The 14,745-nt window shown below is 37.8% G+C and overlaps 1 protein-coding gene across 2 annotated transcripts in view; it reads left to right on the top strand.

Moving 5' to 3' along the window:
• NECTIN3 (nectin cell adhesion molecule 3) overlaps positions 1 to 14,745 on the top strand; it is a 127,249-nt gene that overhangs the window by 43,290 nt on the left and 69,214 nt on the right. For both annotated transcript variants that reach the window (XM_038386937.2, XM_043510553.1), the window contains exons 2-4: positions 2,203 to 2,541; positions 8,492 to 8,788; positions 12,969 to 13,086. In XM_038386937.2, coding sequence (XP_038242865.1) covers positions 2,203 to 2,541; positions 8,492 to 8,788; positions 12,969 to 13,086 — 754 coding nt within the window. The remainder of the gene's footprint in view (positions 1 to 2,202; positions 2,542 to 8,491; positions 8,789 to 12,968; positions 13,087 to 14,745) is intronic.

The raw sequence follows: 14,745 nt of genomic DNA, 5'->3' as shown, positions 1-14,745 counted from the left end.
ATATTATACTTAACACAGCATTTCACTACTCCTTTCTATCATCCTTAAAGAATATAGATTTCTGTAAGAGGATATATAGATAGATACGACAGATCTTTTTCAACTTTGAATGCTGCTAAGGTGGCTCAAAGTCATTTTGATGTGTATGTCGAGAGCTGCCAGCCAATTTGGATCTGCTTTCAAGGACATGCACAGCGGCCTCACATATCTCCAGAGAAGCTGCCTGGAGCTCCCAAGGAGGCTGCATGGTGAAGGGTGCTGATCCCTTCTGGCAGCACAAACGCAAACACTGTGGTGGTGCATTGCATTGCCGTTGGTAACAGCTATTCAGGAGAAACAGCTGGGCACTGCAGCAAGGGGCCACTGCTTTGCCTCCCCCAATTCTCTACCTGTGCTATGTAGGCTGTTGTGGCTGGAAAAAAAATCCACTGGTGGCCACATTTAAGAAATGCTGTTGTATGTACAGTGACACACAAATTTGGCATGTCCCTTGAGGAGGATGTCTGTTCTTAATTTCTAAAACTAATTATCTTGGTCTTGAACGCTTGATGGAGTTGTAAGTATTGTAGAACTTTTAATAAAAGCAGTGAGATGTCTGGCAGACCCAAAGAAGCTAATTTGTAAAACAGTGGATTGGGACTAAATGCTGATGAATGGTGGAGTGAAAGTTAGTAGCGTACACGAGTATTAAGCAGAAGAAAACGGATGAGGAGTGAAAGCAGGACAGACTCTCTAGCTGAGATAAGACAAACAGTTCTGACTGGCTATTGCCTGTTAGTAGCTTCCCTGAACACTAAGGGCTTGGTTACACTTGCAAGTTAGAGCGCATTAAAGCAGCCCCAGGCGCCCTTGTTCACTATGTGTCCACACTGGCAAGGCACGTAAAGCACTCTGATTCCATGACCAGAGCGCTCCTCATACTCCACCTCAAGATTAATGCTTGGTGTCCCTTGGCTGAAACGCTCGGGTGTCAGTGTAAACAAGGTGTTGCATTACTGCGCTTTGATCAGCCTCCAGAAACGTCCCAAATCCCCTTAAGTCAAGTGGCCACTCTTGTCATTGTTTTGGAATTGTTGCAGGAATGCGGATATGCCCTTTGAAAGCTCCGTTTCTGACAGCCAGCTGCTTATTTGCTCCGAGTCAAAGCAAGCCGTGTGTGTGTGTGTGTGCGCGCGCGTGCGTGGGAGAGGGGTCTGCTGTTGTCCGAACTTACAAGACAGCATGCTGACATGCTCTCGGCCCCCCTAAAACCCACTCTCTCTCCCTGTGTCACCCCCCCCCATTTGAAAAGCAGGTTGCAGCCACTTGCATGCTAGGATAGCTACCACAATGCACTGCTCTCTGTGGCCGTTGTAAGAGCTGCTAATGTGGCCATGCCACTGCTCTTGCAGCTGTCAGTGTGGACAGATTGCAGCGCTTTCCCTATTGTGCTCTACGAAGGCTGATTTAACTCAAAACGTTCTACATCTGCAAGTTAACCACGCCCTTAGACAAGATAGAAGTTAAAGAAGAGAGTCTTTTGGTGGATGACAAAAGCTAAATGTCTGACTTGGCCACAGACTTATCATATGGCATTGGACATTTCACTTGCACTCTTTTAATCAGTAAATGTTGGTTAACATTGATTTCACCATAGAGGCATAGACTGACGATCACAGTTTATGGATAGTAAAGTAAGAAAAATGTTGTTTAGGAACTTATTAGAGTTTGATTTAAGGATTATTTACATTTTGTTTTAATGTGTGACTCTTAATCTGTGTGTGTGTGTGTGTGTGTGTGTGTGTGTGTGTTTACAAAGCTTCAACTGTTTGAATTTCTACATCTATTTATATAATTGTCGTGACACCTTCATAATTTCATGCAAATATGAACATTAAAATTGATTATTTTTTAAAAGGCTTAAACACAATTCTTGAGTTATAAAAACATTAAACTAGATTTAGCAGAAATTTATTTTTGTGTTAGTAATGAAGTACATTACTCAGCATGGGAACCCAGGAGCTGTTTTTCCTCTTCTGTGCTCCAGACCCTAAAACCTGTCTCCAGGGAAGTATAATGCAATAGAGTAAACTAATTAAGTTTTAAATGAAATGCAAGAATTACAGCTAAAGGAGAATAAGTGTCTTTAGATTTGATACTCGTGTTTGATGAAACTCAACTAACATAACATTTCTTTTATTTATTTATTTATTTATTTTTTAGGTGCCTTGGCTGGACCAGTTGTTGATCCACATGTAACAGCAGTTTGGGGGAAGAATGTCACCCTGAAATGCATAATTGAAATAAATGAAACAATAACACAAATCTCATGGGAGAAGGTACATGGTAAAAGTACACAGACCATTGCTGTTCATCATCCTGAATATGGGTTTTCTGTTCAAGGAGAATACCAAGGAAGAGTGTCATTTAAGAACTACTCACTTACTGATGCAACTATCATCCTAAACAATATAAGCTTCTCTGATTCAGGAGAATATGTATGCAAAGCAGTTACATTCCCACTAGGAAATGCTCAGTCATCAACAACTATAACTGTATTGGGTATGTTTTTGCTTCTTAATTTTATATTTTTTTAACCCCACTATTTCCACCCCCCCCCCCAAAAAATAAAGCTAAACAAACTTCATAGGACTTGGCTACATGGAGATATTATGTTTGCCAAGCTGGGGTCTGAATCTACATCACACTATCTTGCCACGTACTGATTGGCTGTGTTTATCTTCCTACTGTGCACTGAAAGTTCAGTAGTGGGGGTTGACAAATGTTTCAAATATTGTTAGTGGGCTCCCGCTTTGTAAGGAAATGATCAAGTTTTTTAATGCTTTGACTTACAAAAGTATATAACTTCTGACTCAGGTTTACTTTAACAATTCTCATGGTTGACTTAGAAGACAACACAGAGTAGGTGTTGTAATGTAGTATTAGTTGATTCATGAAGGTTTTTTGGTAGACGTAGCCACATCCATGAGAGGACTACAAGCCTTTTTGATTCCAAGTCATTCTTAGTGGTTTGGGGAGGACATGCATATTTTAAATCGGAAAATCCATGCATTCTGTCAAATAATCCAAAAGATGAGAACAGTGTAAGTTTAAAAAAAATATATATAGTTGGGCCTTAGCTGCAAGAAGGAGAAAATAAACATTGAGTGATGGAATTAATATACTGGGCAATGCTTGCTGAGTGAAGAGATTCTCTGATGGATTACAATAGGCTGAGATGAAATTGCTGCTACTTCAAATGTTTTGACAAAAATGTGCTAAAATAGTGTAGTTAATTTTTAAAAACATTCACATTCTAGTATGTTTTTTAAAAATAAACTGCACATGAATGGGAGAAATTTCAAGCATTTTTATTTATAAGCTTTCTTCTCAAATTTTAGAAACAATTCAAATAAACGCAAAAAACAACTTAACAAAGCTTGTCCTGAAATTTTGAATAAAGAATACAGCTGTTGACTTGAATGGAAAAATCAATATGTAATTTAAAGGAGCTCTGTTAAGTATGTTTCAGGTGTATTGATCTGATGAGCTACTAAATGACTACAGGAAGGCTTTTGAGGGTGAAATAAGTAAATTGCTGTGTACTATTTTAAAAAGAAACTTAATGGCTCATTAAAGGATTAAGGAGGGCAGTCCAACAAGTACGAAGTAATTCATTTTTTCCAAAAAAATTGGGTATTTTTTAAAATGCTTGAAAAACTTAACTGGGGCCTTGTCTTACTAATCCACATTCTTATGTCTTCTTATTTGTTTAATATTAATGCCATGAACAATGAATAAAATGAGATTAGTTTAGTTTACTTATAAATTATTAATTTTAATTAAAACTCTGACTAGAGATGCATGCATGGAAGAAAAAAGCGTAGAGAAACGCTCACCAATGTGAGGTGAAACTCACGAAAGCTTATGCTCAAATTTGTTAGTCTCTAAGGTGCCACTAGTACTCGTTTGTTTTTGGTTTTGTTTCCATTCTGTAAGTAACTTTGCTCTTGGGTGTAACAACTTTTTTGTAGAAAAGACCACTGTACTTAAGCAAAATAAAAATATTTCCTGACACCACTATTAGTATGATGGAGAAATAGGTGAATAATGTATCTTTACACATTTTAAGCAATAATGTTTCAATACACAAGGGACATGTTTGTGGCAATGACTGTAACATAGCTCTAGAATTAATTTTTTGGTATTTGTCTCCGTTACTCTACTAGCACAGTAAGTCCCAGAACTGCTTCTGTGAAATATGGACTGTTTTCATTGTGTGATGCTGGTTTTTTACAGCTTGGATTTGAAGCAACATGTTTCTAGTTTCTCGCTTTTTTTCTCCAGTAAAGAATTAAGTTAAAAGGCTGAATGAGTAAAGCGTTCCATGTTAAGTAAGGCACAAAAGAATTGCTTGTCAACTGAAGACCTCTGTTGGTGAGGAATGGGGCACCTTGAAAAACAGTTGGATATGAAGCAATTGTTTGTCGTAAGGGCAATCAGGAAGGCCTCTGCCCTTCAGACTGTCATTGTAAGGACAGACAAGGCAGTGATAATGGGTTAGATGGTGCATTGTAGAATACCCATGAGACAGATGATGTGTGGGTAGAAAGTCTCTAGGACTACAGTAACATGAAGAACAATACATGTGTTGAGTTTAGACGTGACACAGGTCATGCTACATTTTTGACTTTAACCTGTAGCTGATGGGCAGGTTTTTGAGAGATGTGAACTTGGGAATCTTTGACTTGACCAGTAAAGTGAGATGTCCTTAAATATTGGTGGAGTTAAAGTATTACCATGTGTTGTCAGACAAAGGACTCTTCTCCAAAGTCCTGCCTTCAATCAGGAATCCTGCTTCAGTTTCCAGACAGGCTGTGAAAAGCACTTGACTCTCAAGTGCTGATTTTTTTTAGCTGCTGTTCTTAACCTGGGAAAGTGTTAAAATGAGTTATCAATAGGTATCATCCGTTCATCAGGAATGCAGTGTCTGATCAAGTCTTGAGATCTGTTCCTTCCTCCCCTTCTCTGTGTGGACTGTAGAATAGTCTATTACTACCTAAGCCTTAATTTATTGTGCTTTGTTGTTGTTTGTTATTTGAGTTGGTTAGATTGCACTGTAAGCCTCCCAAGCCCCTCTCTCAAGAATTGGGCATTTAAGTCTCTCCCATGCTTCCTTTTCTTCGTAACGTTTCCTGTAGGCTTCATCTTGAGCAGGATGGTTCCTAGCTTCAATCTTGATACTTTTCTCAAGGAAATCTCTGCTTCAAAAGTGTTTTGCCTACTTGAAATGTTAGTTGCCTCACTTGAACTGGGATTTTACCAAATCATTGAGTTTTGACTTGAGCTATTTAGTAATCTTAAGAAAAAATGTCACAACTCTAGTAGTAGTCAATGGATCAGAAAGCTTAAAAGCTATTAGAATTGTAAGGGATTTTAGAAAATAAGTGATAAATATAAAAGGAATGGTTTTCTCTTGTAAAAAAGATTATATATAAAATATATGGCCTCTATTTGATCTCAGTGAACAATAAATTCCATATACATTTACTGCTTCGAGCAATTCTATTCACAGCTGTGTTGTCTTGTAGCTTTTCTTCACCTCTTGAATTTCTGTGATGGAAGATGTTGTTGTTAAGATGCAAGCATATGGAAGATAAAGATGTATTATCAAAGCTGTTCACTTTTTTGGCAATGTGCTGTTTCAGATCCAAAAACAGTAGTTCTTCCACATGTGGGTGCACATGTGTAAATAATTTTTTGTCTTTTTCATAGTGTAGTTCAGTATCATAAACATCCTCCCTGGTTAAGGGACACAATCGCTTATCACCTAGGGACTACGCCAAGGATCCCAGGCTTCAACAACTGTCTCGTGCTCATTCATTTTCCATTAGCGACTAGCATTAATGGTGCGTCTACTGTCTGAGTGAGGCACGCATTTCAATGAAGCGCAGCATCTGTAAGGCCTTTCTACCCAGAACTAGAGTAGCCTGTGAGCCCCATCTCTGCAAGTTCCTTATAGAAGAGGTAATGAGGCCCCTGTTGCACTCAGATCCTGGCCAAGGAGCTGTTGGCACTGAAACCTAAGGACAATCCCCACCACAAGAGTAAGAAACACTCTCATAGGCATAACAGCAGATCCCCACAGTGGGCTGCTTTATAAGAGATTAGTTCTCTCCCCTACCTGTACTAGGTCAGCTTTGGTTCTGCTGGATCCAAGTGGTGCCTCTTACCTGATCTTCTTTGAACCCACCCCCCACCCCCAGCTGGAGGGCAAAGCAAAGAAGCAGCAGGAACTGTTGGTAGTGTACCAGTGGTGATCTCGGTACTGGGACACTTAAGAGCATCAGTCTACAAGCATAGCTCCGGATGCTCCATCATTGCTGCCTTGCCAGCATGTTGACCCAGATCCCTTTGGAGTCTCAATAGGCACCTCATAGACTCAGGATGTAGAGACTTTCCTAACATCAGAGGAGGTATGCCTGCTGTACCCACTCCCCAAAAATGGACGGGCCCATGAGATATCCCCACATCTGAGGATGAACTGCTGTTCCTGCTACAGGAGAGGCCCCTGTCCCATCCATTGGACCGAGCTCTCCAGTACTGACAGTCCTGCCGTTTCTGACAGAAGTGATGGCTTGACTTTTAAGTTAATACCAACTACTGTAAGAATTATTTTCTTTTAAATATAAACTGCAGTAGAGATGCTCTGGACACCTAAGTTAACAAAATGTTGGGCAGTTGGATATTCCCCATTAGTACCTTGCAGCATGGGAGTGAAATCAATCTCTTATTTGTAACTGGCTTAACATTCATAAGTAGACTAAATTTCCTTGCACTTAAGTTTGATTTCTTCAGAGGCTTCCCTTAATGTATAAGAGTTCAGCCTTCCTTGATGCCATTGATCCTTGGGCATCTCTCAGGTCTTTCCTGATGTTGAGTTTTTACATGTTGATTGTCTCGATAGTTATGTTTTTTAAAAAAAAAAAAAAAAAAGAAAGAAAGGAAAAGAGAGCTTAGTTCTGACTAGTAAAAAGAATGTTTATGGCCAGAGCATAATGCTGCAAGCTACACTGTTAACTACCAAAGAAAGTAGGCTAAAGGACATAACATGGTCTGATTTGTTTAATAGCTTGTGGAGCAAGCATCTTTAGTACTGCTTGCTCTTTAACCAAAACTAAACAAACAACCTAAATAAATAATAAACCCCCCCCCACCTATGAAACTAGCTAGGTGATAGCACTTCAGGTACACAACAAAGAAGATTTGGGTTCTAAGAAGACACTGGAGATGTGTAGTTGTAAATAAGTGCAATATACATTCCTATAAGTGTGTGTTTAAAAAAAAAAAAAAAAAAAAAAAACCTGAATAAATGTCAGTTAAGCTACAGAATTGCTTAAGTAATTGTGTAAAATATAGTGTCTCTTCCTGGTTAGTAAAACCAATCTCACCAAATGTAGTCTAAAGGCTATATTTAGTTTCAGTTCACATGTTTTAATGGTTACCAACAAATGAGCATCAACCTTACCTGTGGGGGGGGAGAGAAATCAAGTACAGATATGAAACTAGATTAAAATAAAAATTTTGTGGCACCTTTAGACTAACAAATTTATTTGAGCATAAGCTTTCGTGAGCTACAGCTCACTTCATCGGATGCATTCAGTGGAAAATACAGTGGGGAGATTTATATACACAAAGAACACGAAACAATGGGTGTTATCATACACACTGTAAGGAGAGTGATCACTTAAAATGAGCTATTACTGTTGAAGAATAGCCACTCTTAGGTCTGTAATCGAGTGACCAGAAATATTTGAAGTGTTCTCCGACTGGTTTTTGAATGTTATAATTCTTGTTATTTCCACCCTCCCCACTGTTCCTCAGACATTCTTGTCAACTGCTGGAAATGGCCCACCTTGATTTATCACTTTTCTTCCTCTTCACACCACCGCCCCCCGTTGCTTGTAATAGCTCATCTTAAGTGATCCCTCTCCTTACAGTGTGTATGGTAACACCCATTGTTTCATGTTCTCTGTGTATATAAATCCTCTCCCCACTGTATTTTCCACTGCATGCATCCGATGAAGTGAGCTGTAGCTCACGAAAGCTTATGCTCAAATAAATTTGTTTAGTCTCTAAGGTGCCACAAGTACTCCTTTTCTTTTTGCGAATACAGACTAACATGGCTACTACTCTGAAACCTAGATTAAAATAAATGATTTAAAACAAGGTTTCCTGCTTGCTGATTAAAATTTGACTTCTATCACTTTGATTTTTAAATCGGTCCACCCTGGCAATGTGTAGCACAGGGGTGTCAGAGCTGTCAATTGTTCAGATTGCTTTTAAGTATCCATTGTGTCATCAGCTTTACCTGCTGGTTAACAAATCAGCCTTGAAAATGAGTTGTTAGCTGTAAGCTGTTGGGAATAAAATGTACCTACAGGAAATTAAGTGAGGTTAATGAAACTTTTCTGCCTTGACTGAAAACTTAAACTTTTTTTTATTTCAATAGTTGAACCCATTGTGAGCCTAACCAAGGGACCAAACTCTTTAATAGATGGTGAAAATCAGACAGTAGCTGCCATTTGTACAGCAGCCACTGGAAAACCTGCTGCAAATGTTGCTTGGGAAGGAGGTCTTGGAGAAATGGAATCCAGTTCTACTTTATTTCCAAATGAAACTGTGACAGTTGTCAGTCAATACAAACTCGTACCCACCAAATTTGCCAGAGGAAGACACATAACTTGTGTTGTGAGGCATCCAGCTTTGGAAAAGGAGATGAGATATCCTTACACATTGGACATATTATGTAAGTATACAAGTTAACTATTGCTTTTACAGCTGTTGTTCTGTCATATTACAACTAGGCCTTATAGTATGTTCCATCAGTAGATGTGCAAGCAGTGTACAAAGAAGGTCACTATCATTGCCCAATCACACAGATGGGGAAACAGCAATGGAGAGGTGAAGTGGGTTGACCAAAGACTTGCAGCAGGCCACTGTCTGAGCTGGGAATAGAACTCAGGTCTCCTGAGACCTAGTCAGTTGCCCTACTTGCTGAGAAGCATTGCCTCTTAACTTTTAATTAACTTTGATTTAATTTCCCATTTATATTCCTCATATGTTTCTTCATGGACCCTTATTTTTTAACAAATGTGACTAATACTCGGATGTTGAAGCTGAAAAATTCAGTTCCTCTTCTTCAGCTTTACGTGGAGTTGTTAAATGGGAAAACGGATTTTGCTTATAACAAGAATTCAAGTATTTAAAAATACTTGAAATGGTGGTTACCATTTCACACTTGGAATAATACAAGGCATGATAGTCCGAAAGAACTTGAGTGATGAAAAATGTTATGGGGTAACTAATCTTAACCAGATCACTCACTACACTACTGAGAGTGTTAGAGAGAGTGGATAACTTGAGAATCCTTCCACTTGGAAGTCTATTTTCTTCTTTTTTAATGAAGATTTTTTGGTGTGTTAAACTTGAAGTCCCAGAAAGAAACAAGTGACAGAAGATGATAAATTGCCAAGCCCTCCTCATTATTTTACCCAAAGGTCTACCTTGTAAAAATATTCTTTATAATTTCATAACTTTACCTTCTATCTCAGCCATAGAAATATGCAGAGCTTTCATCTGTTAGCAATGTTTGTGTTTTTTGCAGCAAATAAGTTTCTATGTATGACTAGATTGTTTTGGATTCTGCATATTTACTATTGCTGGCATATCACAAGCAAAAAGTATGGCACATATACTACTTAATTTTCAGTTCAGTAACAAATAAAACAATAAAAGACCTCTTTCTAGCCCTTTGCTGTTGAGCTTCTGGCTACCTGAAAAACTTTGTCTTGATGGTCACAGATTAAAGCCCTAACAAATGTAGGGCTTGTTTACAGTGCCCTACAATTTTGGATTATGGGAGTGTGAATAGCATTGTACAGCAAGTGCTGAGCTGCAACTCCCCCATGTGGATACTGTGGGCGTGAACTAAGAGGTTCTTAAAACAGGACTACATTAATGTGAATTTAGGAACCTCTTGGTTCACACTCACAGCATCCACGCAGGGGAATTGAAGTTCAGCACTTGGCGTGCAGTCCTTTTCACACTCCAAACTGAAGACATAGCCTTAGCATATCTCCCTAGATTGACCAGTAATAATGCTGTGCTCTGGTGGCCTGCTGATATTTGACAAGAATTGCCCCTGAAATAAATTCCAGTCCGTTTCTTCCCGTTGAAGAGGAACTTCTAACTTATCATAAATAAGTTGAATTTCTTAGAACTTTACATTGTATGCTTTTTGTCATTTTGATGTGCTATTACAAACTTTAGTCCACATAGCCCAACTTTAGGCATCCATTTTGGGTTATCAAATATAACCCAGAGTTTTCAAAAATCCAGAAAAATTTGGGTTCCTAAGGATTCAAAATTTAGCTTTAGGCATCCATTTTCAAACGCAAACTATAACACACTAATGGGCGCACGGGAGAGGGGCGAAGGAAGTGTAGGATGTAGATCTTGGAATAGAAGAAGCTTGTAGTTTTACATCTATTGATGGGTTAGAGTAACTTAATTACTACTTCAGAAAAGCAGCTGAGTGGTGAAAAGATTGTAAAAAGATACTTTCTCTCCTTACTGAACATCAGGTCCCATGCTATAATCTGTTCTATCAAAAAATTAAATATTTACCATCAGTTATTAGTTGGTCGCATAAACACACGACCAAAAGAGAATTTTCGGTAAATTTAAACAATTGTTGCTTTTTATGGTTACCATAAATGGTAACCATATGGTTATGGTTTATGTTGCTTTTTATCGTTATGGTTAACGATTTGGTGCATTAGGGACGGGAATTACCTTGAGACAAGTATAATTGACTTTTGCCTTCAGCCATCTTGGGAAATACCATAATAAATAAACTTACGGTCTGAGAATGCTATTGATAGTAAAATTGTTAACATGGAATCAGGAAACATTTGAAATGGTATTAAAAGACTAAAATTATGACCTATTCCAAGTAATACACAACCTCCTGGAACATAACCTTACGGTATCCCATCAAGTAAACCCACTGATAAAAACATGTAAGAATTGTAAAGAACATTTTTGAAAGACAAGTATGTTCTGTTGAGTCAATGAACTTTTAACAATTTTTAGAACAGTCTGTATTGGAGGATCGGCTGGTTTTAATGTCTAATTGAATTTAGAAAGAACTTTAGACTGTTACACATCTTTTCCCCGGTATTAATTAGAAGTGAATAAACTTCCAAAACAATTTATAAAAAGGTATCAGCGTAGCAGCCGTGTTAGTCTGTATTCGCAAAAAGAAAAGGAGTACTTGTGGCACCTTATAGACTAACAAATTTATTAGAGCATAAGCTTTCGTGAGCTACAGCCGATGAAGTGAGCTGTAGCTCACGAAAGCTTATGCTCTAATAAATTTGTTAGTCTCTAAGGTGCCACAAGTACTCCTTTTCTTTTTATAAAAAGGTACTGGACTTCATATTCATGACAACTTGCCTAGTGTTCTTATAAAATTGTGTTGAGCATGAATAGAGAAGCAATTCTGTTTAGTGCTTTGTTTTAACATATACTAACAATCTTCAACTGAGTTCTGAATCTCTACACTTGAATCTGAGTAGAGTCTTTTAGTGGAGTAGTCCTAAATGAATGAATGTAAAAAGCAAGTTGTGAGAACTGTAAATACTCCATCCAGGCCCTGTGCTCTGATGCAAAAATAAGGAAGGAAATTATCATAACTTTTTTTAAAGTGTAAACATAAAATGAAGATTAACTTAATACTAATCCTGTTGAGAGAGACTACCAGTTTTTAAACTGCTACTCCCTACATGTCATTTGCATTAGTGTGCAGTCTGGAGAGAGAAAAGCTGCATCCTAACACAATTGATGACAATAGCTGGAGAGACAGGCATAACAGGAAATTTCCAGTCTCTCTAATGTAACCTTTCTGGCCTAGCCCAGTAGCAATAACCAATATCCATAATATGCTTCAAACATAAATTAATAACACTAAACTATATAAGAGTTGGAAAAATGTGGCTTCAGTGAGAAGAGAGAGATTCCAAGTTTTGCTCTCCTTTTCAACCTTTGTGTCACCTGCATTTGGAGGAAGTAGTTGAGCCTGCTGTCCTGGACTGAGAACAACTATCCTACTCTGAATTCTGACCTCATATTACTTTTACTTTTTACTGTAGCAGACCCTTTCAACTGGTGTGTCAATTGTATATGAATGTTTTACATTATGTTGCAGTATACTGTGAATTTGCCCCAAGCATACCAGTGGAAGGCTTACAATAAGTATATATTTAAAACTGTCAGACATTTTCTACATCTGGGTTAAGGTGAGATTCTGGGGGCAAGACTGCTAATACTGAGGGTTGAAAAGTTGGGAAGATGGGATTCATAGTGGAGCCATTATTGCTATGAATTGTCTTTTGGGTCTTTTGAAAAGAAATAAAACAAAATTAAACACAGAATACACTAAAGTTCCTTGTTGGTTTGACTAGTAGTATTAACATAGGCACAGTGCAGATACCTACTACAGTGTAAATCCTTAGCCAAAAGTTACTCGGGTTGTATGTGCAATTCATCATTTACCACTGTGTAATATGAATTTTTTGAATTAACAGAATTTGGTATATTTTAATTATTAAAGTTAACACTGCATTATGCTAAAAATTGGCATTGTTGGTGTAAAGACTATAATTATCTCGACTTGTTTCAGTTAACAAACTGAAAACTTATGGGGCCCATTGATTTGCTTTGTTAAGCCTCTGATGCCAACCACCCAAGGATACATGTCATTTACTAAGCTTTCCAGGTAGGACTATCACCATTCATTGGAGATTAAGAACTGCCATACTGTTTGTTTAAATACAACATGTAGACATATCATTCTAAACAATGCATGTCTCCTTTTAAAGATTGTACTTTGAGTATTGGCTTGTGAAATTGCACATATTTTATAGATGCCCCTGAAGTTTCAGTAACTGGGTATGATGGAAACTGGTTCATTGGAAGAGAGCATGTTCAGCTCAGGTGTAATGCTGATGCAAATCCACTGCCCATGGAATTTACATGGACCAGGTAAGTGTTCATGAAAATCAAAGATCAATGTTTCCATTTAAGTACACACTTAATATTTTAATAAGAGTTTTGAAGGGTGTTACTGGCTAATGACATAGTGGAAACAAGGCCCTTTCACTGCTACTAGCTTGTCTGGTTCCAATATGTGACTAATGCACATCATATGTGGTTAGAAATGACTGCTATTGAAATATGTCCCATATTGATGCATCAGACATATGGATTCATACATGTGGACTTTTTAAAGAAAAACATTGGCCTTATACGGTTGATGGCTCCTAAGGAAAGGGGAACAGTAGCAACTGGGGTGGGAAAGTACAAATAAAGAATTATTGTTACTCTGAAATCTGAATAGTTACCAATACTTTAGGATAAATCCATTTATTTTTATAAATGGAATAACATCTTTGACAGGTGATAATGATATTGAGTTTCTTGGGCTTCGTGTAAGATATTGCAAGCACCTGTTGTCTAGCCTTCCTCCTCCGTGCGAGTTGGGGACGTGTTCAAAGCAAAGACACAAAAAGACTGGATATTATTTGAATAAAATTATATAAAACTGATATTACATTTAAAAATTGGGGTGGAAAACACTTGAAGTATCATTTCAATCATCAAATTTACCATGCCTTAATAAAGAGTAAGGCACTGCATCTACTTCCAAATCAGAAGCATGAGATGGCTTGCCTCATGACTCGACTCGAAACTTAAGTCAATCTGTGTTGGTATCTGGTATCTCTGTATGGCTCTCGGTTGTGTAATAAAAGCTGTATTTCATGAATGTCATATGAATTGGATACCTTTACTGTGAGTCCTGCTGCCTGCTATCTGTAGTCTTGGATGTTAAGTATGTTCCCCTGGAGGGAGCTACCTCCAGGAGCATATAGATGGCCCAAAAAGGCAACTTCCCTTTTTTCCCTCGTAAAGTAACTTCTCTGGGTCGGTCTGTTTGAAACAAAGAAAATAACTTTTTTGTGTGAGTGTTTAAGCATATGTAATACACAGTAATAGTGCTGTGAGAATCACTGATACATGATCATTAAAGATCAGTTGTGGTACCACCTTGTATCCTCAAGTTGCTTACTGGATCAGTTAAAAGAAAAGACTAATAGTTTTAGCTTTTGTCTTTGTCTACACTGCAACTTAATTGGCAAAACTTCTGTCATTCAGACGTGTTAAAATACACACATGCACCCCGAACAGCAGAAGTTTGACGAACGAAAAGTGCCGGTGTGAACAGTGCTTTGTCATCAGGAGTTGCTCATTGTGCGACTTTTGGCAGCACAGGAATGTCACTAAAAGCTGCATGGTGTAGACAAAGCCTTTAAAATTGTATTTTGAAATGTGTGGTTATTGATGATAATAATAATTAATTAACATATAACCAAGGTTTTTCTTGAATGGAACCTCCTAAACGCAGAACAAAATATGCTATCCAACTATTACATTAAACAATTAAGAAACAAATCAAATGAAGTAGTCTCAATTAGATCACATTTAAACCAGGTTGATTAAAAAAAAATCCACTCCTAATAGAAATAGTAAAATCTAACAGTGGTTGTCAGTTAATCCCCAATTAAACTTCATTTAAATCAGTTACATTCAGTTTTAGCTTGGCTAAACTGCTCAACATTGAAACAGTATACATTTAAACCAGTG

Source organism: Dermochelys coriacea, chromosome 1 (genome assembly GCF_009764565.3).
Source record: "Dermochelys coriacea isolate rDerCor1 chromosome 1, rDerCor1.pri.v4, whole genome shotgun sequence".
Classification (NCBI taxonomy): domain Eukaryota; kingdom Metazoa; phylum Chordata; order Testudines; family Dermochelyidae; genus Dermochelys; species Dermochelys coriacea.
Note: the sequence above shows the minus strand (reverse complement) of the source record. Positions and strands in the feature narration are given on the sequence as shown.